Here is a 27,120-nt window from a genome sequence, read left to right on the forward strand (position 1 = left end):
AACTGAGGAGAAAAATGTCCAATTTAAGTAGTGTCATTCAAATACCATGCTGAGGCAGTGCAAAGGCTGCATTAATGCTGGCATTAGTAACCTAAGTAACTTATCTGAATCTCTGTATGGGCAGTGGCATCAATCTTCAGGTGAAGACAAACCATTTAAATACAGGCTTATTGCCCAAATCTGTTTCTGATTAGAGCTGTGGCGGGTATGGTTGCACAGACCTGTGCTCGGAGAAGCTTTGCATTTAGTGGCTGTGCTTGCAGAACATGACCACATGATTCAGGAGGGAGGCAAGGTTGCAGTAACTTGTTCATTTGATGACTGGGGGGCTCTCTGTGAGGCTGGGAAGAACAGACTGGGGGAGCATGCAAGCAGGATGAATGCGGGGTTTTTTGTTTGGTTGTTTTTTTAACTTAAAGTGGAGTTGGGCTGAATCTGTGGTTTGATTATTTATTCCCGCTTTAGCACAAGCGAGCCACCCTCTTTCAGATTCACGTCTTTGGCTTTTTCATCCCAATTTCTGGCATCTGTAGATCCAGAGTAACTTGAAATCTGAAAAGTTCTATGTGTATTCAAAGCATTTATTCCCATTAAATACTTATCTTGAAAATGTTTCTGGAGTATTAGCACAGAGGCAAACAGCCTTGAACTCAACTGATGTGCTTGAAAAAGCTTTCGTTTAGGGGCAGATGACGGAATTACCCCTGCTGTCTCAGGCAGTACATCTTTGTTAGAAGGAGGATGCTGCCTGATACATGTTCATGATAAATATTCTTGCATATTTGTAGCAGGCACAGAGGTCTGTTTACTGCTTTGGAAAATATTGACAAAGCCTCCACTGATTTCAGATGGATGTTTATTTGACTTTGGTTTTAAAATGGGAAGATGAAGTACTTTTTTGTTTCTGACTTTGTCTAACTTTAATAACAGATTTCAGTTGGATTTATTTTTTTTTTACCTTATTGCAGAACAGTGTTGTAGCTCTTATTAAAAGAGGAAGATGGTTGGATAATCTGTCAACTTCCCTTGACAATGTTACAGAATAACCAGATAACTGTCACTGACATTCCTGGTGTAGGGAGTCCCTACAGAGACTGGATTCAACCTCTGCTGGTACTTCTGTCTGTTAGTATGGTAGCGTTGTTTTTTTACTGGGTTTGAGGAAAAGGCAACTATAAGAGTCTTCCTTGAGAAGTGGGATTTGGATTTTTAAATGCACAGCACTTTCTAGGAGTTGAATTATATGGCTGAAATTACAAGTGTGCTTAAATGCAAGAATGGGAGCTATGGATTCTTCTGAATCTTCAGGTCTGTTCTCAGGTGTTGTTCTCAGGTTTATACTGTTGAAAAAAAATCTGCTAATACATTGAAAAGAAAATATGTATGTGGGGTTCTAGAGACAAGAGAAGTCTTCCTAGCATAGGCATAGATGGATCGAGGCAAGCTTTCTGCATGGGAATTTCATCATCTAGGTTAAGAATTCACTGTGTCTTGCCTTGTAAGCCAAAAAACCCGGACGTAAATCCCAATTGTTATCGGGAGAACACATGCATGGTACATGATTTTATTTTTTCCTGCCTATCTCTTACATTACATTTCAGAGTTCTTAACTGGTAACTATTTGGTCAGTACTGGCTGAAACCAGCCCTGTTTGTTTTCTACAGCTGAAAGTTACAGGCCTAATCCTTGTAGTGTGAGAATATAGGAAAGGGTAGTAGGAGGATTTTAGCTTATGAATTCCTCAGCTTTGTCTGTCTTTCCAGTGAAAGTCACTTGGAGTTAAACTGATTATCAATGTTGTATATACAAATGCTTTTCTGAAGGAGTGGATAGGCCCATCCACTGTGCCACATACACCATCTCATGTTCCTTATGTTCCCAGTATATATTACATCTGTGCTTCTAATGATTTCCCTTTTCTGTTTGGCCAACAGAATCCACCACTCGCTTGCGGTACAGCATGACAGCAACAGAACAGGAAGTCCTAATTGAGAAGGGAATTTTTCTGCCACAGTTGAACAGATCATGGATGTAAACAGAACATAGATGTAAGAAAAAAGATAGGACAGATGCTTTGTAGTCACTTCTGAAAGAAATTACATAAACTAATCTCAATTCATAGAAGGATTATTGTCTATCTTTTTTTTTGATTGGGTTCAAATTCAGTATAAAATTCTGCATGTGGACTGTGTCAGCTACATCAGCCATACATTGTCAGCTGGAATAGCCTAGGATATATGCTCTGAAATCAAATACCATAAATTATCTTTTTGAAAAGATGCTGTGCAGGATATGAGATGAGTACATTTAAAATCTTGCCAGCAAATGTTTGATGCAGGAGATGCATGTCAAAGTAATAAGTAGTCTATCTAGACACATTACAAACAGGTTGTTTCTTTGCAGCTTTCAGTGCCCCCAATTCCTGTCCTTAATGGCAGATTTGAAATCCTCGTTTATGCAAATTGTGTCAAATCATAGCATATTTTGGACTTGGATATCTATTTTTTGCTGGGCTTATAATAACGTTTGGCTCCTGAGCTCCAGCTGTGAATGGCTGCTACAGTAATCCACAATCCAAGCGAACTCCTGAAAGGAATGTCTTTGAATTTAGATATCATTCTGAAGAAAGGGTATTAAATATCGGATATGAAGCAGCACACAGTCAGAGGGGAGGTTCAGGTCCCTTCTGAAAACAAAATTGCGAGATTTCTGTGGTTCATACATCCAGATTCTTAGATTAAGCCTGTTAAAGGGGGATGATCACACTCTTAAATGAACCCCAAATCACTTTTATTTTGTTATACATGAAAGATGACTGGTAGCTTTGTAGTATAGATCTCTGTTTTGCCGTAGTGTACACGTGAAGAGCAGCTCTGCAAACTTCTTAGGCAAAAACCTCACCCTTGACCTGGATACCAATTTGCAGGAACCAATTTTTGGCTTCTCGTAGGACTGAGAGCAAGTGTCCAGTTCTGCTGATGGGAGTGAGCCTCCTAGGCGTGGGACAGTAACAGTAATTGTGGTTGATAATCCTGGACATACTGGCAGAACATGGCAAGGAAGGTATTTTTTTAATTAAATTATCATTAGAGTTTGAACTCTCCCAGCAAAATCAAGATTTTTTTAACCTCTCTTCTGAATTTAGTAACCTTAGTTTACTAGCTGTGAAGACTGTATATCTGCGCCTAATACAAACAACTCCAGGGAAGGCTCCATAGTTTCATCTTAACTATTTTTCTTTTTCATTTGTGCTTGCTACTTTCTCCATCTCCTTTCTTTTAGATAGCAGCAGTAAAGTACAGCTAGATTACAGCATTTATTGGGAGTGTTTATTTTGGGAGTCAAGATAGCTTGATTTTTATTTCTGGCTGTTAGTCAGTTGATGAGTGATTTTGAGCAGGTTGCCTATCTCTTTCACGGCTCATTTTCTCTGTAGAACAGGTTTGTCTGTTTATTTGATAGTCACAGCAAGTTTCAGGGGAAGTACAGATACTACCTGCTGAATACAGAACTGTTATCTGAACAGTTGAATTTTGTAGAGATGATACCACTTAAAAAGTCAAAGCACTTTGGTGGAGAGTGTGGTAAAGATAACTGTTTCAAACTTGTTTTGTATTTTGGACCACTGGGACTGGTAGGATGCGTTCCCAAGGTGAAAAAGGAAAATACAGAAAGGTAGTAATAGCTTCAGTTCTGCTGTCAAAAGAACTCTTGCCGTAATGCGAGCTGTAAAGAACATCCATTAATGATTCATAAAGCAATGAGCTGCCATCTCAAGACCTAGCCAGAACATGGATTATGCTTTTAATTCCCTTTTGACATGGAAGTTAAACTTTATGTGTACCTGCATGTCTTGGCGAGAACTGGACTTGCTTATCAAAGGAACTGTTTTGGGCCCAGTCCTTTTCAGCGTTTTCAGTAGTGGTTTGAATGATCAAGATGCAATCAAGCTGGAAGAGGTTGTAAACAATTTGAAGGATGGGATCAGAATCAGAGAGAGAAAACAAAAAATGGAAAACTTGGCACCTGGGAAATACATGCAGAAATACACAATGGGAATAACTGGATTGGTGGTGGGGTGGTGGCTAGGCACATGGAGGCTGCAGTAGGCTGTAAACCAGATGTAAACCCCGTAAGATGAGGCTGAACTGGAGCGTTGCCTGTGAAAGGAAGGGGTCGTTCCCCTGTACCCGGCCTGGTGACGCCCGAGCTGCAGAGCTTGCAGGTTTGGGAGCCGCACGTCGAGTAGCACGCAGGCTGGAAAGCGACAAAAATTATAAAAGTCCCTGATGAAGAAATGAGTCATTTGTTCAGTCTAGGAGGAAAAAAAAAAAAAAGCGGGACCAGGAGAGAGGGGAGGAATACCGGTTCTTGCACAAAGCGGGAGGCCGCTGTGGGGCCGCGCCGAGGCGGGAGGCGGAGCGGGCTGAGCCGGGGCTGGCGGCGGGGCGCGGGAGGCGGACAGCCGCCGCGGGTCTCTCCCAGCCCTGCCTTTCGGTCCTCCGCCCTCGGTAAAACCCGGGCCGCGACCCTCGGCGGTTCGGCAGCGCGGAGAGGGGAGCGGGCAGCGCCGGGGGTCCGACGCCGGCGGCCCCGCGGCACGGCGTGCTCCCCGGGCGGCGGCCAGCCCGCCCGCCCGCCCGCCGGTGGGAGGCATCGCGGCGCCCGCCTGCCTCCCTGCCCGCCTGCCGCCGCTCCCACAATGCACAGAGCGGCGGCAGCCCCGCCGCCCGCCAGGTAGCAACATGGCGCGCCGCGCCCGGGCCGCCGCCTGAGCATCCTCCCGCCTCCGCCTCCCGCCGCCGGGCTGCCGCAGAGGGGCCGCCCGCCCGCGCCCTGCGCCATGGCAGCCTCCGAGCTCTACACGAAGGTAGGGCGGCGGCGGGGCCGGGGGCTGCGCGGGGGCGGCCGGGCCGCGGGGAGGGGGGGGAGAGGCGGCGGCAAGGGGGGGAGCGCGGGCCGGGCGGAGCGGGGGAGGGCGCGGGCAGGGCCCGGCAGCCGCCCCGCGGCGGGGTCGCCCCGGCGGGAGCCGGCGCCTCTTCCCAAGAGGGACCCGCATCCCGGCGGGGCGCGGGGGCAGGTCCCCGCCGCCGGTGCGTGCCCGGCCCGGTGAGTCACGGCCCCGCCGCGCCGCCTCTCCCCGGAGAGGCTCTGCCCGCCGGGCCGGGCGGGGGGCGGCGGGGAGGCAGGGCCGCTGCGGCGTCGTCCGCCCGCAGAGCACCGCGGGGGAAGCGGCCGTGCTGCCCTTCCCGTCGTGGGCACCGCGGACTTGCCGGGAGCAGGCGGCTGGGGCGGCTCAGCCAGCCCGGTGGAGACGCGCCGCTCCGTGAAAGAAGAAGCGCTTTGGGTTCGAATGGCCGTTCCACGCCGTTCCCTGCTGTTCGGTTATCTCCTTCAGAAATACCGTCCCGTTCCTTGTAGAAAAACACCTTTTACAACCAAGATGCTTCAATATTAAACTAGCCTTTTTGATGACACTGCACCTTTAGATTATATGTATTCTTTTGGCAGTCGTTCAGAAGCCCTACAGCCAGCAATGATGCGGTGCGTGACTCTCATACGCTTTTTAAACGGACATTTTTCTAATCTTTTCAGTCTTGTGTATCTTCAGTATCTCATCAGCTTCTACCCGGAAACAGTTACTGCCCTGCGCATCTTGATGATGGCAAAGCCTGCAAATCCAGAGCTGTTGAAATGACTGTTTTAACCACTAGCAATACATTGTTTTCATTGCTCTGCCTTGATCTAGTGCAAAAATCTGAAAAAATGACAGACCACAGGTTTTTAAGGGCAGAAGGGATCACTGGGATCACCGGAACTGAGCATCGCAGCACAACATAGCAAACTCCAAATACTTCTTTCAAAAAGCTTGCACAAAGTGTGTTTTATTGAAAGCCATGCCATCTACATCCTTGAGCTGCTTTATGAAATACTCCGAAATTATCCCCAGTCTAGCTCTTTGTGTGATGACAGAAATGAAAGGAAACAGCCTTTTTGTTTTGGCGTGAATAGTTCACCGTATTTGTCGAGTCCTCCCACTTGGCTATGGTGGACAGCATGTTGACTGTGCATCAGTACAGATCAAACTGGGCAGTCCTTTCAATAAGCTTGACCATATCTGAACAGTATATTTGTGTAGGAGAGATTGAATGTGAGGAAGTGAGGCGCATGCCTGCACCCCCTAAGGAATGCTAAATACATTAGCTGATATGAGGCATCTCGGTGTCATCTCATAGAAGAGTATCTCTGTTAACTGTCATTGCAAAAAGGGATGAAAATTAGCATTCTGGTCAAGAGAGCAATGGTGCTGCAGAGCTGTTCTCAGGCGCCCAGTAGAGTTCCGTATCTCATCCATGATTAAGTAACATAAATAATGGATTTAAGGTCATAGCGCGCAGAAGTAAAAAGAGCAAACACAAAGTCAAACAAGTGCAGGGGTGATCCTCCAGCAGGGAATCGCTGGGTGACGAAGGCCAGTGAGATTGCTTCTGTGCTTTACTCTCACACCACAGGCTGTTCTTGTCCTCTTTAGAGCCATATGTAGGCACAGAAAGAGCGACTTTCACATCTTTTTTGTACTGGCAGGCAGAGTCAGGATTGTCGTTCAGGACAGCTGCTTAAAGTACCAGAGCTTCCAGTATGGCATCGACACTTAACGTATGGTATTGGCATAGATGCTTCGCTGGCAAGCAGGGTAGGGTATGAATTTGCAGCACATTGTTGCTGACTGTGTGTGTGCGTGTGTGTGTCCTGAAGCGAAGTACTTGGCAGCTCTCTTACCCTCTCCCACTGGAAACCCACGTCCCAGCTTGCCTGAGTTGTTCAGGTACCTGTGTTCATGTGAGTTACTTGGAACAACACTTGGTAAAATTATATTAATGTCTGGATGATCAGTGTTGCAAAGAAGTTGTCGGCATCTCTTCAAATGTTGTCTGAGAATGGGAGAAGCAGACTTCTTATTTCCAGCTATTGTTTGTGGAAGTGGGGCTCTCTGCTGTATGCTTCAGTGTGTCCAGTTTTGCTAACATGCACTGTTAAGCCTTCAAATTTTGTTTCTTTGCATGCCAGCGTGAAAATAGCACCCACTATCCCAACCACATGTGCCATCTTGCAATAGCATAAAGGAACGCTTATTTTCCCAAGCTAAATTATTTTTTGTTAGAAACCAGTGATATACATTTTTGAAGAAAACGTGCCACTCCTATGAGAATCCTAATCCTTTGATTCATCCAGATGTATATCTAAACTTGGTGGCCGTATAGGCAGCCTCATTGTTGTGCATCGTTGTAGTTAATCTGGAAATTTGGATTTAAGTTAAAGGACTGGCTGTAGCGCGCTCACAAGCTAGTTGTGAACAATGGGCCCGAACTGTGCCGGGCTTTGTATTCCTCTGCCCGGTGACGCTGCAAATACAGGCTCTGCTTGAAGGCATTAGCTTCAGTTTTGGGGTGCAGCAGTTTAAAACTGCTCCATGGGTTATATCCCAGGCATTGTTATTTAAAATATTATGCCTGTGAGCTCTGTTTAACTTGTCCTGTGGGACATTTATCAATGACAGGTTGGTGGTCCTGCTGTAAGGTTGTTTCTGGAAGCTTTGGTTCTTTGACTTTGGAAAGAAACTTAGGAGAATCTCAAAGTCTTTCCTGAATCGCCGTAGCCCCGCTGAGCGGTGCTCGGATGTAGTTGATCAGCATTTCAGTATCTGTTGACCAACAACAGATACGTACCTATTTCTTCTGACCCATAAAAGTTGATAGGGACAATCTAGGCCATGCGTAAGGTTTGTTAAGTGTAATCTTGATTTCCAAGGAAAGCAGAGCAAGTGAGAATGCTTTGCCTAGACCTGGAACTCATCTGACTTCTCCGCACTGGCCGAACCGCCATGTTTCATGTTAGACATCACCTTTGTGAGTTTCAGGTGTGTAAAACCAAGCCCCAGCTCTCATTGTCTGTACATGAAAATTAACAAAGCAGATCAGACACTGTGTTTATGCCACCTCTTTTAAAGTCAGAGTGAAAAGTTGACATCAGTCAGTCATTTTTGTTCTGCATTTCCATCCTTTTTTCCCTGGGTTTGAGTTGTTACTGTTTCACGCTGTGCTTTCCTAGAGCATGCTGCTTTGCCCTCTCAGGATTTCTGTTTCAGTTTTGTATGGCCATGTGCAGTGTGCTTATTTATTTATTTATCCATTCAGTCAGACATTAATTTATTTTTATTCTCACTGCTACCAATACGTTCCTCCCTTTCCAGTGTCTTTGAGATGAGGGGCAGCTAGCTTGCTCCTAATTTAGGGCCTAATCCAATTTCAGTTAAAGTGAGTGGAAATAGTCCTTTGAACAGAGAGGAATCGGTAAACAGTTTTTGCTGGAGAGCGCGGTCTGGGCAAGCTGAACTCAGTAGCTGACCTTCAGTCCTGCCGCTCTCTCCTTGAAATGGTTCAGTTTGAGGGTTTATAAGCAATAAATTGAGTTAGGGACGTATCAGAGGGAACTGCATAGAACAAAAAAACGCTTGTGCAGTCCCCAGCATTGCAGGGAGCCCTTTCTTGCTTTCCTGGGGCTGTCTGCAGGCAGCTGCTTCGGGTTTGAAGCCAGGCTGTTGCAAGGCTTGGTCTTCCCCTTCGGTTGTGCTCGGTCCTTAGAGGCAAAAACGGCAAAACGCAGATTCTGACCAGGTTATGGCTCTTCTTGGGTACGTTAATGGTACACGGGGAGAGAAATACAGCAAAAAACAACCTGAGCATAAGAGAGAAAGTGTAACTGTATGACCAAACTTCTGTGCTTGTTAGTGGGCTTTTCTTGGGGGTTAAAAAAAAGCTGCCTTAATTATATAGTCTTGTATATTGCTGTTCACACTATTGCACGTGACATAAGTGTTTTCTAAACGTTAGACACTAACCAGTTGTCTCAGTAGATAGCTGCTTTGTTCTTCCAGCGCCGCGCTGCCCAGTAATGCAGAGATGGGAGTCCTTCGTCTCCACGCACGACCTGGGTGTCCTGGTCTGCTTCTGTCGGACCCGTGCAGTTCAGAGCAGAGAGGCTGTTGCAGAAATCAAATGTGTACTGTCAAGCACTTGCACCTCCAAATGACAGCGAGCCTTTACACTATATTTTATAATTGTATCTCTGCCTCTTGTCTTCTAAAAATCTAATGCAGCAGCAGAAGAGGGGATATTTCAGTTGCTTTTCTGCTTCAGGGACCTGCCGTGTCACTGGAATAAACACGATGGCAACTCTGCACAACTGCGTGCACCAGCTTTATTCCTGTTGCCTTTAGACTGCAGGTGCTGGGGATATAATTACCCAATGGTCTAACAATACTTGGTTTAACCTAACCTTGACATTTTATTATGTTTTTGTAAAAAAAAAATAGTTTCCTGTAGTCAGATGCCAACCACAGCAGCTTAAGAAAGTGAAAAAACTCTTCGCTTTCTAATGGCAGTTTTGCGACACGTCAGCAATCTATCATTCTTGTTAAAAGAAACTGTGAGCCTTGGGAAGCAAGACGCGCGATGGTTTGGTTCGGAGCGCAGTCTGTGCCAGAGCTGCTCCCCTGGCGCCCAGTGCGTCCGGAGGAGGAAGTGGTACCACCCCGGGCAGGGCGGTGGGGCCGGAGGAATAGCAAGCTGCTTGTGAAAGCTTCTCGCAGCCCACAAATAGTTTTTGGGAGGGCGTATCCTGTAGGCCTAATGAAACACTGCAAGTGTAGCATCGTTGGGAGCTATTTTTGGGGGAGAGGAGATCATAGCTTTATATTCCAAAATACTTTTTTTTTTTTTTTTTTGCTGTAGACCTAATCTTGAAAGTTGTGTGAATTCTTTGTTACATGTAAAGAATAATTGTGAAGGTCCCATTTATAGTAATTGGTCTTATTTGTTTAATTCTTTGAGTATCATGTTAGAACATTTACCTAATAATATTAGTGGATTATGTGGGATCCCCCACAAACTGTCATCAGCAATCCTTGCAGAATAATAATGTCTGTACGTCGAGCTGCCACTGGTTATTTGCAGTCTGTTTCTACTGCAGTGATTTTATAGCATGTGCCAGATGGCTTAGGTAATGGATTACTATTATTTTTTAGATAAGTAAATGATGAGATGAAGTGCTGTTGAGCTCCTGCTATGTCAGGAAATGTGTGCAATGACCACTGTTATCTTTCAGTGAGCCACAGAGGTCCAGGTTGAGTTGCACGGGATAGGCAGCCGGTCAGGCAGATATACCTGGCTCTTAGGGTCTCCTCATGGGGCCTTTGGGAGTTTAATCCTCTCCGCGTGTTCTAATAACAAAGTAATTTGTCTCTGTCTTTAACGAGGCTCATTGTTTAATCACTGTAGGACTAAAGAAAGCATTTTTGTTATTGAAATTTGCTCATTGAACCAATTGAATTGGAGGAAGTCACAGAAACGTCCAGTATCACAAGGTTTCACTGTTTCTGGATGGTTTATTTTTAATAGGATTTAAAAAAAGCAAGAAGTGATAGTAAGGTTAATCGCAGATGGTGTTTCTGCTGTGAGGGAAAAGCAGTGCACAGCTGACAAGTCTGCTGTCCTGTGGGTACCAGTGGGATGGTGCCTGGATTTCCGGCAAGTCAGGACAGCTTCTGCAGCAGGCCTCGGAGGAGCCAGCCGGTTGGGGTGTCCTACAGGGACATTCATTGAATTTGGATTTCATTACTTGAAAACACAAAACATACACAAAACAAATATTTAACTATTTGAATTCTTGTTTATATTACTGGACCTGCATGTATATATGAGCATACGTACAGACATTGCTGGTTTGAAAGGCACCTTGGCTAGGGGGAAGATGATGGACCCAGTTTTACTTTGCGCTGTCAAGCAGCAAGAGCTCCTCTGATAAGAGCCAGTAGTTTGGTTTATGCCTCTTGGTTAAAGTCAGCTTAGCTTGGTTTGCATGTATGAAATTAGGGACGAGCAGAGTCTGAACTCCTTTACTTGGTTGGGTTTTCTTTTGTATGCTCGAAGGTGCAGAGGTTATCTCTGATCTAATTTTGTGCTCACTGTGCTGGACCAGTGTTTACTACTGTGTGCATCGTGCTCGACTCTGATAGCGAGTATTTGTACAGCTGGGCCCAGGGCCAAGAAGCGGCATTTGGGCAAGGCTATTGTTCCTGCAGCTTCGTTAGCAAATGACTTGAACAAGTTGAAGCAGCAGTGTGCACCTGCTGCTTGTCTTCTCTGGTGCTGAAATAGCAAGGAAGAACTTCCTATTTTCCCTTAATAACAGGTGGTTCTTGTTGCAGAAAATACTGTCTTAGGGTCAGAATAAACCCATGGTTCTTGGAAATTTTCATCATGTTGAAAATGTCAACGCAATGTCAAGTCAGTCAAAAGACTTTGACTTTTTCCTCAAACTGTATGTTTCTGCTTAAGTTATTTTCATAGACCATAACCCTGCTCATGATACACCACAACAGATGTATGTTTTTGTTTTGGGGATGATGCTCCTAAGAGTTTGATTGGTTTAAATTAGTATTGAAACTTTTAAGTAAGTAGAAATGCATTAGGCACAAAATTAAACCCGTTATCTAAAGGTCATGGGAGATCGAGAAAATTCAAACTGTTGAATTCAAAGGCTCTTTGTAGAGTAACATTTTCCTTGTGTTGGCTTTACTTTTGAGCTGCATCCAGGATGGAGAGTTGTATGATTGGGTTGCTACGGCCTCGTTTACCAACGCTAATAGCAAGGCTTTTAGTGACTTTCCTGGCAGAGAACAGCACTTTCATGCCCGTGCCAGTGCCACGCTCTGTGCCACCCTTTGCTTAGGACTGCATCATTTCCTTCTCCTTCTCAGTGTTGCTTGGCTTTGCTTAATGCTGCGTTTGCTTAAGCCTGATCCTGCAAAGATTTATCTTCATTCCGTGTGAGTAATCGCATTGCTTAATTTTATGCTTTGAAATCAAGCATGTAAATCTGAAAGATTGGGCCTTTTATTCTCTATTTCCTCTTATTGCAGGGAAATAACTTCGCTGTCGTGTACCTGCTCAGCATAATTTGTGCAGGAAAACAAATGAAAACATATCCTAGGGATGTTGTCTTGTCATCTTGTCAAGTTCTTTGTGTTAAGCTCTGTGTATGCAGTGTTGCAGTAAGTTAGGACCTGTATACTTAAACCCCAATTTTAATATTTAGTAGCAAGAGTGTATTTTCAGGAGTAGCTTGTGCTTTCAGGACCCCCACCATCTCAGGGAGATAATGGTTCTGCTCATCATCTTTTAGCATAGCCTACTTTCTCAGTTTGCTACAGGCAGCAGCCTAACGTGAAATACCGAGTGAGATGGATAACCTGAACTGCCCAGCCCTCCACACATGTGAAAAGCACCGGAGTTATCGAGCTGATGATCTTGAGGATTTTGGGGTCTTCCTGTTCCTGGCCATCTGGGTCATAACCCACGCCTTTTCTGTCACAATATAGCTGCTTTGCTGCCTGTTCTCAGTTAAGTGCAGTATTTAGTAGTTTTATTTCTATCTAAGTCTATTTCTATACAAATCAAATGTAAAGAAGAGATCAGTGCTGGCTAAAAGGTTTGTGGGTTTTTTTGCGTGTGTGCGTTTTTTGTTTGTTTGTTGGTTTTTAAAAAGAGGGACAAGTACTTGGTGCAATTACGTTAGAGGAGTGCCCTGAAATCTGGGCATTAAGCAGCTGGAAGTTAAGCACAGGAAACATTAGGCACTACTAATAAAGTTTAAAGACTTCAGTCCTACTGAACGTCTGTGGATTGCAGATGTTGACCCAACTTTTAATGTGAGTATCTGTGAATTTTAATGCGTATTCTGAAGAAGGAGAAAATGGATTACTTACAAAAGCAGAGATCTTGTGTCTTTACACCATCTGTTCTCCTTAGTGGCATGGATTTAATTTCTTTGGCCTGTTAATGGGGAACAATAGCAAGAATTGTCACAGATCTTTCCCTGAATAATAATGGCATGGAGGTACTCAAGGCTGGGGTAAAGCTTCTTAAAATGTTAAGGGAGAAGAAGGTACAAGCCTAACATCAAATAAGCAAGTAGGAATGAGAAGCCACCATGCTGATGAACAGTCTGAGGGAGCAGTATGAAGATTAAACTGCAGGAGAAGCAGTCAGGAATGCAGAATGCAGCAGTGCCTGCAGGGTCGTCTTCGAGCCTGTTACTTCCATGCTGTTTGGTGAAAGTTGTGGTTATTTTCTGAACATCTTGAAAGCTGTTGCATTTCCCTTGTTACTCATCGAGTCTTCATCTTTGCCTTTTAACCCTGCTTCAGGTGTGGCTGTAGGTAAGGCTCTCAGGGTAATTCACATAGAATAAAAGCTGCCACCGGTAATTAGCAGAAGTGGCTTGTTGAGTTTATTTAGCTCTTAGGAGACAGTGGGGATGGTTAAGAGCAGACTCTTCCAGGCTACTTACTTACACTGTGGTCTGATGAGAGCCCTCGCTTTAAAATTAAATGTAAAGGCTAAAGCATTGTTGCTTTGAAGAGCACTCATTCTGTCTTTACAGTAGTTAACACAGGGGGGAAATACGACATATGACTTGTTGTGTCAAGTTTCCTAAGATTGCTGTGTGGTTAGAGGTAAACTGCACATTTCTAGCTTGACAGTCCTAAATATAGAAGAACAAAGACTCCTCATCTGAGTGACTTTCATATCGATACAGTCTCTTTTTTGTAAATGGATATGAAAAATCATGAAGTCTTGCTGCAATTACCAGCGGTGTCTTTGAGTTCTTCCATTTGATTATCACAAGACAAGAGAATTTTGCAATTACTTTGTGATTTACAGGAGGACACTCTTGCTCTTTGTAGAGCCAGAGAAATAAACTGAAAATACTATGAGTCGGCCTAACAATGCAGGAATTCATTGCCCCAACATGGCTTGTCACACGTTACACTCTGCAGACTCCATGGGTTATTCATAAGTATCTTTAAAGCAGATGACCTCAGTTGTTTTGCTGAGGAAACCAGAGAGAGATTCCCCAGTTGCCTTATGAGTTAGTGTACACCAATACAAGAAATATGGAAATATTTTCCATGGAGATTGAGCCTATTTTGCCTGGAAAGGAAACACCAACTGCCTCTGAAAGTGCTGAAAGTCTGTGTTACAAGAGATACGGGATGGAAGTAGATGGTTTAGACTATATGTATGTTAAAGTAAGTAGAATGACGTTTGGTTGTTTTCTTGGTTTTAACATAGGTGAAGGCTGTACAGCCAAGCATATAATAACTTATTAGTATAATAGTTTGGTAATAAAGGTTTAAAGTAAGTATAGTTTTGACTTATGATCTGGAGATGTATAAAGAAGACTTTTTCAGACATGCCAGACAATAATTTCATTGTTTAGGACATTGTCTGTCTTAGAAAAATCTTATGTGAGGAGAAGCATTTGCAGAAGTTGTTAGAATTTGATGTCAGAGTGCACTTCTTCCTTGTGACAATCTTGTGTATTGGAAATACAAAGGCAATATAAACTTTTTGCAAACAATCAAATGGATAACACTTGTAGAGAAAAGTAGTGGAATAGTTTCTCTAGGGCTAGGTATGGTATACAATTTCCAACTAGTGTGAAAGGTTTTAATTTCGCTCCCCTCTCCAACACGGAGGTGTTTGCCGTAATTTCTCGTGCTGATCAGGGTTAGAATTGCACTAATGAAACGGGCTGGGCCAGGCAGCGCGGGGGTCCCAGCGGTGCTCGCAGCCAGCGCAGCCCTGCTGCACCCAGCGGCTCCTGTGCAGGCTTTTCCTTGGGGGTTTGCTAGGGCAGGGCTGACGGTCGCAGGGGAAGAAGCGCAGCCGCTCTCGCCGGGGAGTTTCTGAGAGCGACGCTGTGGCCGTTAACCCTAGTTCTGCTTTCACAGCTTCCCCTGACCGATGCTTGTGGAGGCCCTTCGGGAGGTTTAACTCTGCTCGCTGGTTTTAAGTTAGAGCTTGCCAGGTCATTCTGGTTTCCTTGCATGGGGACTTACTGCTAATTTCCCATGAAGAAATGGTGGGACTAAATATAGCTTCGTTAGATGTGCTTCACTGATGTCAGGTTGCTGTTATAATATGGCAGAAAGGTGTCTGTGGTGTGGACTTGACCATAATGACAGAGTTATGTTCTGGGTTAGCTCAGTAAAACTAGTTTTCCCTGAATAACTCAAGCTAAGTCAGTAAAAGCTCTGTTTTAATGATGTAACTACATCTCAGCCTGGGGCTTCTGTGTCGTTCTAACAGAAAACAACTGGTTGATTTTGTATTTTTAGAACCTCAAGCAGGTGTTTTACTTTCAGTGTGACTTTTTGGGAGGGCTAGGATTAAGTAAAAACAAAAGAATGCTGTTTGGACTTGAGCTCAACTTTACAGAAAGATACTCAGAAAAGTACAGCCTTCTCTATTATCAAAGTTTATGCCAAATATCTTTCCTTTCATTTTTAACTTTTAAATTAAGCTTTCACAGTTAAATCAGCAATTGTCCATACTCCAGATGTTTTACAGATATCAGAAAATTTAGCCTTCTCTTATTTCACCTCTGTGAGCTAGGTGATCAATTATGGCTCCACTACTTTTTTCTCAATAACTTCTTGTTTCAAACGCCAGCGCTGTAGCATGGCACGGCGCGGTGCATCTCTCTGATCAGTACAGCCCTTTATTTTCCCTTCCTGCCTAAGCAAGTGCTGGATGCACCGAATAATCTCACGGCAGTGGTGCAGATGGCTCTGCGCTGAAGCAGAGACCCTGAGACAAAAGACAGCGCTTCCTCTTTCTGCGTGCCTGGGCGCAGGACGGGCGCCCAGCTGCAGCCAGCGCGCTCAGCCCTTTCGGTCCCCGGGCAAAGCCTGGGCTGCGCTGCGTGTTGCGAGAAACGATTCCGGTATCCTGCCTCCTACGGGTGAGGTTTCTAGAAACTTTGGGGAAAATAATCATAAAAAGCTTCTGTAAGATCTTAAATCCATTTAAGAACTTGAGAAAATGAAATCGACGTTTCATTGCGTGGCATCAGCATGTAAAAATACATAAAAAACATGAGGGTCTTGACTGAATTTGTACCAGTGGTCCGGAAATAATACTCATTTCAGCATTTAGTTAATTATGCTGTGAAGTCTATATTATGGCTTGCATCATCTTCATGTTAAAACAAAATCCTACAACCACTTGTTTTGTTTGGCCTTATAGTATTTGTTTTCTTGGGTATTAAATTCAGGCACCCATGAAGTTAATCATGACATGTTGAATTTTTTTTTTTTTGTGTATTACTTAAGTATTGGCTTTTTAAAAATTTTTGAATTGAAGTATTTTCGTAATATACCCACAACATTCACTGTAAGCACACAAACGTGAAATCATGCATCCTTTTCCTAAAACTCTTTCTTCAATGCAACATTGAAGAAAGAGTTTCATTAGCTCATTAGCTCACAAGTCTCATTAGCTTAATATTCAGGGGATGGCTGTAGTTGTTTCATTTGCTCTTAAATTTCTTGTGGCCACTCTTCGACAACTCTTGTAACATGTTTTTCAGGTTGGATGAATTAGGTGTTTTAAGGCAGACTTATAATTAGCTTCTTTTTGAAATCACTAGCATATAATTCAGTGTTGGCCTTCGTTTTGGTGGTATGGATCGAAATGCAATACAGTGTATGCCTCTCTGTGTGGGTATGACCCCAAATGAAGTTTTACATGAGTCAGAGTATTTTCCTGTCGCTCAGTCTGGGGTAGGCGTCACAATTCTGCTCAATGTTTTTGCTGATCTTATTGTGGTTATTCAGCTGTTTTGTGTCTCAAGTAGTGACCAAAACATTGGTGGTCTTGATCTAGCTGTAATTGCCGTCTTTTTTGAAGATCTTTCAGAGCTGCGTTCATTCCTTTGGCAGGTCTAAAAATCAAAACTGTTTCAAACGCAAAATTTTCTTTAACATTGATTTTTCTTCGAATACGTTTTTTTTAACCCTGATTTACTTTAAATGAACATTTCTTGAGAAGTGTGTTGGATGAAATGAGAATAGCATACTGCAGCAGGTAAGATAGCAGCGCTGCTGTTTCCCGGGTTGTTAGGCTGTAGGTTTGCTGATGCCTGGTGGTGTATGAGGGGTCCCGTAGGCGGATGGGAGGTGCGGAGCCGCAGGCGCAGTGGTGCAGGGCCGTCGCTCCTTGTCGTCCTGGGCAGGCTCGTGGTGGCAGCGGGGACGTGGGGAGGGACCTAGCTACGCTTTTGTCCTTTTAACACACTGGCCAGGCCAGTGTCTGTCCCAGTCTTTGTGTGGCACTTTGTGAAACATGTTTTATTTTTCTGTGATTGACAATACAGCCTTAATTAAGCCTTGTTGGAAGCGTCATGTGGGCAAATTCATCATGTATGCAAGCGGTGTCGCATGTGACTTCCCATCACCGTGCAGTGGTTTTCAGCAGCGGGTGCTACCGGCATCCCAAGCTGCGTAGGAAGTCACGGAGCACAAGACTGTAACGGTGGCTGCTTGGGGAGGATGGAGAAGAGCCTGTGTGAAAGGGGGCCTGTGAAATACAACAGGAGCTGGCAAATGCCGTTCCTGTGTGCAGCAGCTTAGGGGGGTGAATGGGCAACATTTTGACAGCTGAAGTATTGTCTGGGTTACTAATGGCTGAGTATAAACCAGGTCTGTCTCCCTCTGTACGACATTTTGAAGGGAAGGTCAAGTACAACCAACATAAAATGTAGAAAGCTGTGTTTTTAGCGACGAAGAAAATTCACAACTTTTAAGCATTTCACGTGTTTTAACTCCTTAAAAATCTTTCTTATAAAAATCATATCAACTACAAGCTGGGGATATAATTGTTCTTTGGTCGATTTGGTAGTTTAAAGTAAAACACTGACTTTTCTGGCCTTGATGTCAGGCCCAGTATGTAGATTTGCAGGTGATAATTTTCTCTGAATTTCAGTGGAGAGGTTGCTAATAATTGTAATATTTAAAGAAATGAAAAAAATTACATTTCTGTTTACTGATCAAATTTGCCTGTAGTAGCATATATATATATCCTGTGTTTGGGATTTAGCTTTTTTTGCATCGCTTCGAAGTAAGGTGACGTTTCAGGTAAATGTAAGTCAACGGACATTTTCCCAGTGGCTGAAGATGTAAATCTTGCTGCAGTGATTCTTTGTGGGATGCTGATAGTTTTTTATTGTACCTTGTACAATGAAGGCGTGTTTGGCAAACAACGTACAAATTGTTTTTGGTGTGACAAGTCACCAGGCCCTAAATACACAGAATGCCTTATAAAAATGCTTAAAAGAAGAAAAAAAAAAAGCCTCAAACTTTTATATCCTTAGGATTCAAATGTAGTGCATATTTATACAGCAGATGAAATACTCAAGTACAACAGATTCTTTTTCATTGAGCTGCGATTGGAGTAGTTTCCTTGCGTGTGGTGAAGGACACGGTGCCTTACCTGCCTAACCTTGAGGGCTGGAGACGCTTTCACCCAAATGTGCGAACCCCGTGTCAGTCGTACGCAAGCTCGTGGTGGTGGTGTCTTAGGGTGTAGCTCAGAGCCTGGGTCACCACTGGCCCCTGGCCGCCGTTTGGGAGTTCCACATGTGGCCGGCCAGGGAATTCCCTCGAGTCAGAGATTTATGTGATAACACGGGACTTCTGATCTTCCTGTTAGGTAAACTAACTATATGAGATTATTTTTCAGATAAAACATTAATACAAATTCTGACATATATTTTCCCCACTATATATCATGATATAAATGTCTTTTTAAATTAATACTGCTAAATATCAGGCCTTAAACTGTACAAGAGGTGTATAAATGGCTGTTGCTGAGCAACAAGACAGAAAATACGCTCCATGCCCAGAAAATGCTACTGCCTTTAAGAAAACTGATAATTTCTGTTTTGATTCTTTTGCAACGTTAAAGATGCCATTTCCCTCACGTCATAGGAAGGATTTAGATGAGTCAGTCAGAGGTTTTGCAGCAGCCTGCTTGTCATGGAAATGCTCTACTTTCCAATCCCTCCTGGTTAGTTGCATTTTTATGAAAGGAGAGTAAAGTCTTGTCTGTCTTTTCGAACTGCAACCAGCAGCATCGCTTTGTTAATAGAAGCACGGTGCTTCCTTGGGACTGCCTGTGTATCGCAGGTCGGATAGCAGAAATTTTAGTGCTTTCAGTAGTGGAAGAAATGGGACCTCTTCCCAGCTCGTGCGTGCGTGATCAGGATGTCTTTGTAGGGGATCCAGGTGGGTCAAGTTAAGACTTGTGTTCGACCTGTTACTCACCCAGCCATGCATCTGCTTACATTGTTAATATAAAAGGTAAACTTTTCTGTTTCAAGTGTTTCTAGGCTCAGTATTATCCTCCATGGTGGTGGCCACATGAGCCAAGTATAAGGGAAAATACAAAGCCGAAAGGAAATTATTCTAATAGCATCAAATTATGTTTTCAGAGCAACCCCATGCAAGGAAATCACATAGCTCAGGAATTCCTTTTCTAATAAGTTAGAATGTTGTATAGGTAAGTTCAACACTTGGCAGTGTGAACTTGTACAACTTTGTACTCTGTTTTGTAGTTATGCCTTGCTAACGTCGACAATTTTCTTTTTCCAGCCTAATAATGCAGCCTGCTCTCTCCAGGTGGCCGTGTTCAGTTAGCAACAGGTTCACATTGAATGCTTTTGGTCAAATTTAGCTTTGACTTTTACCATGTGTTGCTGTTCCATTGGCTCCTTCAGCTGGTGCTGCCAGAATTGATGGTATCTCTTTGATCCAGACATTAACGAGCTGCTTTATTCCTAACAAAAAATGAGGTCATCCTTGAAAGAGAGAGGGTCTCTCAAAAGTTTTTCGTGGTTAACACCTGAAAGACTGTGGGTTTTGAGGCTGTAAGTAAATAAATAGATGATCTCTGCTGAAGTGAAAATTGTACAAGTTCACTTGTATGGGTGGATCTTGCTGAGAAACTAGGGACAGCTTTTTATGAGTTGAAATTTCCTTTTTTTTTTCCCCTTTTCTTTTTAGGGTGTAGATCATTTCATGAACTCTTTCAGCTCTTACCGAAAGAGCTGTTAAGCTGGGAAGATAGCTGTATCTCCTTCTGCAGAATCTGTGATTGTGCAATGGAAGTGGAAAACTATTTGACTGCTGAAGCGAGTGCTGAGCCGCTTGCATTGCTAATTCCGTTCTGTCAGCAATGTCAATTAGTATTTCAGGAGGTTAATATCTCAGAAGAGAGGCTTTGTGAGTCATATGGTCTCATTTGATAGATAATTATTATAGTCTGCTGATTCCTTCATGTGATCTAAGATGAAATCATGAGGTATGAGAGAATACTGTGATTTCCTATTATATTTCCTTATTATATAAAATTGTGATAATACAGCTAGCTTTCTGACCCACCAGTGAAAAATGAAAACTTCTCCCTGTATTTTTTTCTGCTGTGAACTCTTTTAGAGTCACTACATAGAGATCACTAAGCCATTGCCTTTCAGCAGCCCAGTTTGTCTTCCCTTGAACAAAGTATGGTGTTTCCACGCTTCCATGTGATTTTGGAGGTGGTGGGGTTTTTACGTCAGTCTGCTGAGGCTGGAAGGGAGTCTAGGCAAGAAACTGAGTTTTGATATAATCCTGCCAATATGCATTTAATTATTTGTTTTCCTTCTGAATTCAAGGATATCTCATCTGTGTGCCTCGCATTTTCATTCTGATTTTTTTTAAACCAGTTTAGAGTAAGTGGTGGTCCTGTGAATGCTCAGCTGGAGATAGCTGGCTGCTGTCTCCAGCCCGGAGTGCCAGCATGATGGTGTGGCTTTGACGTAGGGTGGGAGGATGGGCTGCACGGCCTCCCCTTGCCTCTTCCAGTCCTGCGTCTCCGATGAGGACGGGAAGAAGCCATCAGTGGTGAGCCAGAAACATACGTGCAGGGGAAGTACAACATTATTACCTGGACAGCAAAGCTAAGTTTATTAGAGCCAAATCAATACTGAAATGTAAAGTGCAAGTGATGCTATCGGTCTGAAATGTGATGCTATCGGTGATGCTATCGATAAGCTTGGGTTATCATGAAAGGTAACAATATTTACCTAAAATTTCATTCACTGCCTTTCCTTAAGTAAATCATGCTGTTATCTCCCCTATCAGCAGTTTTATTCTGGTGGTTCAAAACTTACATTGAACCATTGCAAAGAGTAATATGTTCATTGATCGTAGTGAGGCACAATTTCAGTACAGTTCATTTGTTTCTTGCCATAATTTTTATTGTCATTTCAGTGCATTTTTAGGCTAGAATTTGCTTCCCTTTTTAGAAGGCTGATTTGTAAATCAGTGTCTCTAGAAGTTTGTTGTATTTTAGTCTTATTTTAATGTAGTCATAAACGTGATTTTATATACTAGTAAATAAAGAGGGATGAATAGTAGACATACTTGAGTAAGGTATTTCCCGAGAGAGAGGCCCTGGTCCTGTTTCTGCCGGTGGTGGTGCTTTGTTTTCTGCTATAGGGTTCGATCCCACTAAAGGCTAGGCAGCAATGGGATTTTAACATCAACTGATTATGTGTAAGATAGAATGAAAACCTGATTTTGCAAATCATTCTGCTAAATTAATGAGGTGAGAATGTTGTGAAATGATTCAATGCTTATAATTAGGAACATCTCTCTCTTTCCTCCCACCTGTCCTTTTTACCAGGTGTGTTCTTTGGCAGGGATTTAAGGCTAGGCAGTGATGCTAGAGATGAAAAGCTACAGCTTAGTGCTCATAGGATGACTTTAATATCTGTAAGGTTATGTCATGTGGAAGGTTCAGCTGTCTGTAGTAACCCAGTTTCTATGGTGATCTGTTTTCTGCTTTCTCTTTCCCTTCTCTAGACAGTAGAAAATGTACAGTTTCAGCTGAATAAATTAAAGGTGCCTATTTCATGCTGGCATAGATCACGTAGTTAGAAATTGCGACGCAGCATTTGCTGCCTGAAGTTAACGCTATTTGTGTCTTACAAGGCTGCTGCCTTTTTTACATCAGGAAACTTTTTTTTGTGTAGCCTAGAGGAGCCCAGCCTGCTAACCTGTTTTGCTAGACAGTATTTAAATGCTTTCCTCTTTCGTACTACATTTACTTTGCTTTCTGTTAATTACTGTGGTGAGAGGGAAGCAATAGCCCATCAGAAATACTGGGGATGGGGAACCGCTGCTGTCGCGGGGCAGGGGGTGTGGAGCCTGGGCAAAGGGTGGTACGCGTTCGGTCTTCAGCCGTGCCTGACACTGGAGCATCTTTGTGTTAAACTAAAAAACTTCCCTGCTTTCTGGCAGGGTTTTGATTTTTTAGTTGGGTTTTTTTGTTGTTTAACGAAAGAGAGTTCTGTGAACAGGTGCATCGGGGTAAGTTTGGATATATGTGTGTTTGTGAAGTTTTGCAGGGAATCCTTTGTTTAAAAACCAAGTGGAAAGGAAAGACGACATTGCTCCGGAGTGCCCTCCTTGACTCTAATGCTGCACCTCTGTTGTCACGTCCCGGTTAATCATTTTGGAATTATTCTGTAGTACGTTTGTACTTGCATTGGCACATACGCTTGTTAGCACACACCTTCATTTTAACTCAAACGAGGTTTCTTAGCCTGCGAGTTGTAGATACAGCAGGGCTGAAAACAAACAAATAAAAATCCAAGCACCCAAACCATGGCTTCTGCTGCCAGTTTCGTTTCCCGGCTGCTCCACTGCTGTTTTGTTGGCCTCCATTGCTGTTACATACAGTGCTCTGTGAATGGCAAGAGCACATACTGAAGAATTGTTTTGGGGATCTTTCATTTTTCAAATAGTTCATCAATATTCATATCTTCTGGGGGACTGGGGAAGAGGGTACGTAAATAATATAGTAATATTGTACTTTTGTACTGAAAACAATAGCAAATATATATGAAACTAATAAAGCTCAAAGAAAAAAACCCCTACAACCACATATTTACTACAAAGAACAAAGTTTCTTGTCTTTGTATAAAGTAGATTCTTAGGGCTGTCATAAACATCCCGTGAAGGTGAAGAAAGAGCAGGTGTGGGAGCATAACATATTCTGTAGTGGGAACAATGAAAGCGGATTTTTAATTCTTTATTTCATTATTTTTCTCCTTTCACTCAGAGAGAGAATTGGTTTACATGTATGGCATAAGCTTTTCAGGAGTTACGGAGCCTTCTAGATGAAGGCAGCGGCAGTGCTTTAAAGGCTGCAATGTGTTACGGGTAAAAGCCATTGATTTGGGCTGTTGTAAATTACTCACGCGTGCTGTTCTTGACAAGCATCCTGGGTGTGGGAAGCAAATTGCTTTGTGAAGTTCGAAATAATCCCAGGCACTGAGCCTCCCTGGCAGGCTCCAGCTAGGCAGGGTGCGTAGCCCTCTCCTGGGCCAGGGGCTGGGGCTCCTCGCGTCTCACTCCCCAACCCTGCCTGTGCTGGACACATTTTATCGTCTCCTGTCTTGCAAGAAGAAGGGAATACGAAGTTTGGTCTTTCAAAAAATCCCTAGTAGAAACAAGAAGTTCTTCACTTTAAGTAGTGGGAAAACTGGGTTAATAAGGCGGGGGGAGGGGGGGAGCTTGAGCGCTCTTTGAGGCAGAAGATCTATACAAAAATAAGTTGTGTAAGATTAGGTGATGAAGCTGTATGACCAAATGCAGTTTTCTCTGCCATCAAATGCTGTGGTTTGAAAAATACATTACAGTTATTTGGAAATAGTTTAGTGGATTTGCAACATGGCTGCACCTCTAAAGCCAAGAAGCTGTTTTGTTTGCAAAGGTGCTGGGTGTGGGATGATCTCAGTGCTCTCTAGCATTGCAAGAACATCAGTTTAGAAGCTTTACTATATTAAAAATGTCATAGCCTTTTCCTTGTGTTACTCAAGAGCTGTTTTCATATATACGTATTTGCATGTACATGCAACTGTATAAGTAACTAGATGGTTTCCATACACCTTTAATTGATTCTTGAATATGAGATAACCATTATATCTTTACTCATTTAAAAATACGAATCTTCTTTATGTTTTTGAAAACAAGTCATATGTTTGTGCTGCGTTACTTTTATGAATAAAGTTTGGGGGGAAATGGTCATTAACTGGAATGCCGGTTTGGGTTTTTTTCTATTATTTGGAGGCCTTTTCAACCAAAGCTTTTCAGATTTTTTCTTTTGGCATTCTGGAGATAATCCATTTTAAACTTGCCCTATTTGCAACTACAAAGGAAAGAGCTTTTAATACTTGAGATCGGGTAGCTTTGCCTGAATTAACACAGATGTGCCAAAGTGTTCTCTTAGGGGAAAAAAAAGCTATATAATGTTATGTTGCAAATGCATTTAGAATCTGCTCAGAAGAGTTTCTCCAAGAAATTTTTTTGATAGCCAAATTTTTGATCTCTCTGAAAACACATTTTTTTCCTTTGTAGATTTTCAGCGTTGAATGTGTACCTTGGAACATTATTTTGCATGGAAAATGCCCTTTTCTTTCCATGTAGGCAATAAAATTAAGCTTGTGTAGCCTTTTATCCATAGGTAGAAAAACTTATTCACCTCAGATGTACTAATTAACTTGTCTCTTGCTTAAGGGTTTGGCTGTTAAACATGTATTTAAAAAAAGGAAAAAAAAGTTTTGGTGCCACGTGTACGGATGATATAACTATACTGCACAAAAAGTCACTGATGGTTTGCTGTTGTTTTTGTATTGCAGTATGCCAGGGTTTGGATCCCTGATCCAGAGGAGGTCTGGAAGTCAGCAGAACTTCTCAAAGATTATAAACCTGGAGATAAAGTCCTCCAACTTCGACTTGAAGAGGGCAAGGTAGGTCTACGTATTGTTCATAAGCTGATTGTTCTTGCTCTTGACTGGAGACTGATGTATCTAATATAGGAAGTTGTGTTGTCAAAATATATCCGTATTTATGTACGTGCAATTATTCTTGTCCACTGACTTCGAGTAGTATTTTTTTGTGTGACAAATTGTACTGTTTATTTACAAAAATCCATTTTGTCTGATTTTAAAAAATAAAATAAAACATGTTGCTTTTATCCAACTGCCTGTTACGTTCAGTTGCATCATCTTTTTCTACTTATGCCGTTAAAGCTATAACCCTGGTTTGATATTCCAGTGACAACAGCGTTGCAGATAGAGAATTGTGACTTTTAAGTTGAGCATAACCAGCAGAAGATTAATAACGATAAAAAGGGGCAAGGATTAAGAGCATTAATAGAATGATGCTGTATATGGTATAGAGAAATGGTGACATGTCTATGAAAAGCTCACAACCTTCTAGTGAAGGCCTGTTCATTTTTTTTCATGCCATTTAAATGGTTATTTAATTTTAGTATATAATGATGGTGATCCCTCCGATCTTCTCATGGAAAACAAAGATCTACTGCAGTTGGTCAAATATTTATTTTTAATTTCTTTTCTTCTTACCACTGGCCAGCTTAGATCCTACTTTCATGTAGAGACCTGCATAGCCATGAAGTTAAAAGAACAGATTATATATATAGAATAGCTTCTAAATAAAATATTTTACTTGAATGCATTTCAGTCTTTGACTCACTCACATTTCTTATATGGCAAGCTGAGTACAACCTTTTTAATGTGACAAGATTAATCCCCCCCCGATATTCCAGGCTGTGTGATGATGCTGCACGCTTGAGTATTGCATGTAGCAGAATGGGGGTGTTTGCCAATTAAGTCACATTGTGTGGGGACAAGAAAATAGCAGGTAAATAAAGCAGTTTTAGATCTAGAGACAGATGCAATTAAAACATCTACATTAGAGATTAATTTATATTTGCAAAAATCGCAAGTAGCATTTTTTTCAGTTCATGTGTCCTTCATGGCGTTCTGCCAACACTCTTGTGTCTTATTACTGTGTATGAAGCTGGCTATAGACTGATGATAATCTGCTTTCTCTGTCTGTTCTGCTCAAGAGGAAAATAATATGAAAAACTAGTTAGATATATGATATAACATATTTTGTTTTATTTAATAAAAAGATTTGGCAGCAAAAGAAAGGGGTTTGCTTAAGCAATAGTTGAAAAAGCTGATGTCTCTTTATAGTTGCCTGTTGCATATAGAAAACCCTTTTGGGAAATTTTAAATTCCGTTTTTGGAGAAAGAACTGCTCCATCAAATCACCAGATAATTTAAATCTTGCATTGTGTTTTTGTGACTTGGGCATGTTTTGCTGGGAAGAATGGTTGGAGGAACTGAATGAGGAAGCCTAAGCACCAGCTCTTTCAGCATGCGTTTCCATTTGATTTTCAGGACCTAGAATATTGCCTAGATCCGAAGACCAAGGAACTCCCGCCCTTGAGAAACCCTGACATACTTGTTGGTGAAAATGACCTCACAGCGCTCAGTTATCTCCATGAACCTGCTGTTTTACACAACCTCAAAGTTCGATTTATAGACTCTAAACTAATCTATACCTATTGTGGCAAGTACTGTCTTTTCGTACCATAATCTTTACAGAGAATGCTGTAGACAGGAAAAGGAAAGTTGATTATTGATATGCGTGCTTTTAACTTAAAATCATGTAATGATAGGACATGTTGGGCTGTTCTTAGGAAAGTCCCTGTGTTTGTGGTCATTAAGTGCATCAAATAGACTTGAAAGTATTAAGGTTCAGAGAAGATTGACTTGCTTTGTATCCCTCTAGCTTCCCAATGGACTCTGTTTATAAAATGTGTATTCAGCAATTTTAGCTTGCCAATGGGATTCCTGGCTGGTTGGTGTTCCCCTTAGGCTTCCTTAGATAGGCATGGGCTGGAGGAGAGCTTCACACGGTCCAGGTGCAGGAGGCTACCCATGCTGTTTGGTGGATTTATTGCCTTCCTCTGCATTGAGCTCCTCTGTCTCTGTACAGAAGATGCCAGTTTTCTTTTTCATGTTTTCCAATCAGTGCCACTGCAGGACTGAATTTGTTACAGTGCGTGAGCCAATGCTTGTCCGTTCACAATTATGAACAGTCTTGGTTTTAAAACTGAACTCACAGTAGAGGTTACCCAAAGTTGTAATTGCCTGTGATATTTTTCAGATGGCCAGAATGGGGGAAGTTACTTTAATGATCAGTTCATCATAGGTTCAAAATTGCAGCCGAGTGGTCTATTTTCAAGAAACATTGTGAGATAATTTTGGCTTAAAATTTAGATTTCATCCTTC

The 27,120-nt window shown here is 42.5% G+C and overlaps 1 protein-coding gene across 8 annotated transcripts in view; it reads left to right on the forward strand.

Annotated features, from left to right (window-relative positions):
* The first annotated feature begins 4,393 nt into the window (after positions 1-4,393).
* Positions 4,394-27,120, forward strand: part of MYO5A (myosin VA) — a 103,152-nt gene continuing 80,425 nt past the window's right edge. For 7 of the 8 annotated variants that reach the window (XM_075506016.1, XM_075506018.1, XM_075506021.1 and 4 more), the window contains exons 1-3: positions 4,394-4,870; positions 24,652-24,762; positions 26,224-26,395. In XM_075506016.1, the coding sequence (XP_075362131.1) occupies positions 4,844-4,870; positions 24,652-24,762; positions 26,224-26,395 (310 nt within the window). In that variant the 5' untranslated portion in view covers positions 4,394-4,843. The remainder of the gene's footprint in view (positions 4,871-24,651; positions 24,763-26,223; positions 26,396-27,120) is intronic. The other variant, XM_075506023.1, reaches the window with a different exon arrangement.

This window comes from Mycteria americana, chromosome 6 (assembly GCF_035582795.1).
Source record: "Mycteria americana isolate JAX WOST 10 ecotype Jacksonville Zoo and Gardens chromosome 6, USCA_MyAme_1.0, whole genome shotgun sequence".
Lineage (NCBI taxonomy): Eukaryota > Metazoa > Chordata > Aves > Ciconiiformes > Ciconiidae > Mycteria > Mycteria americana.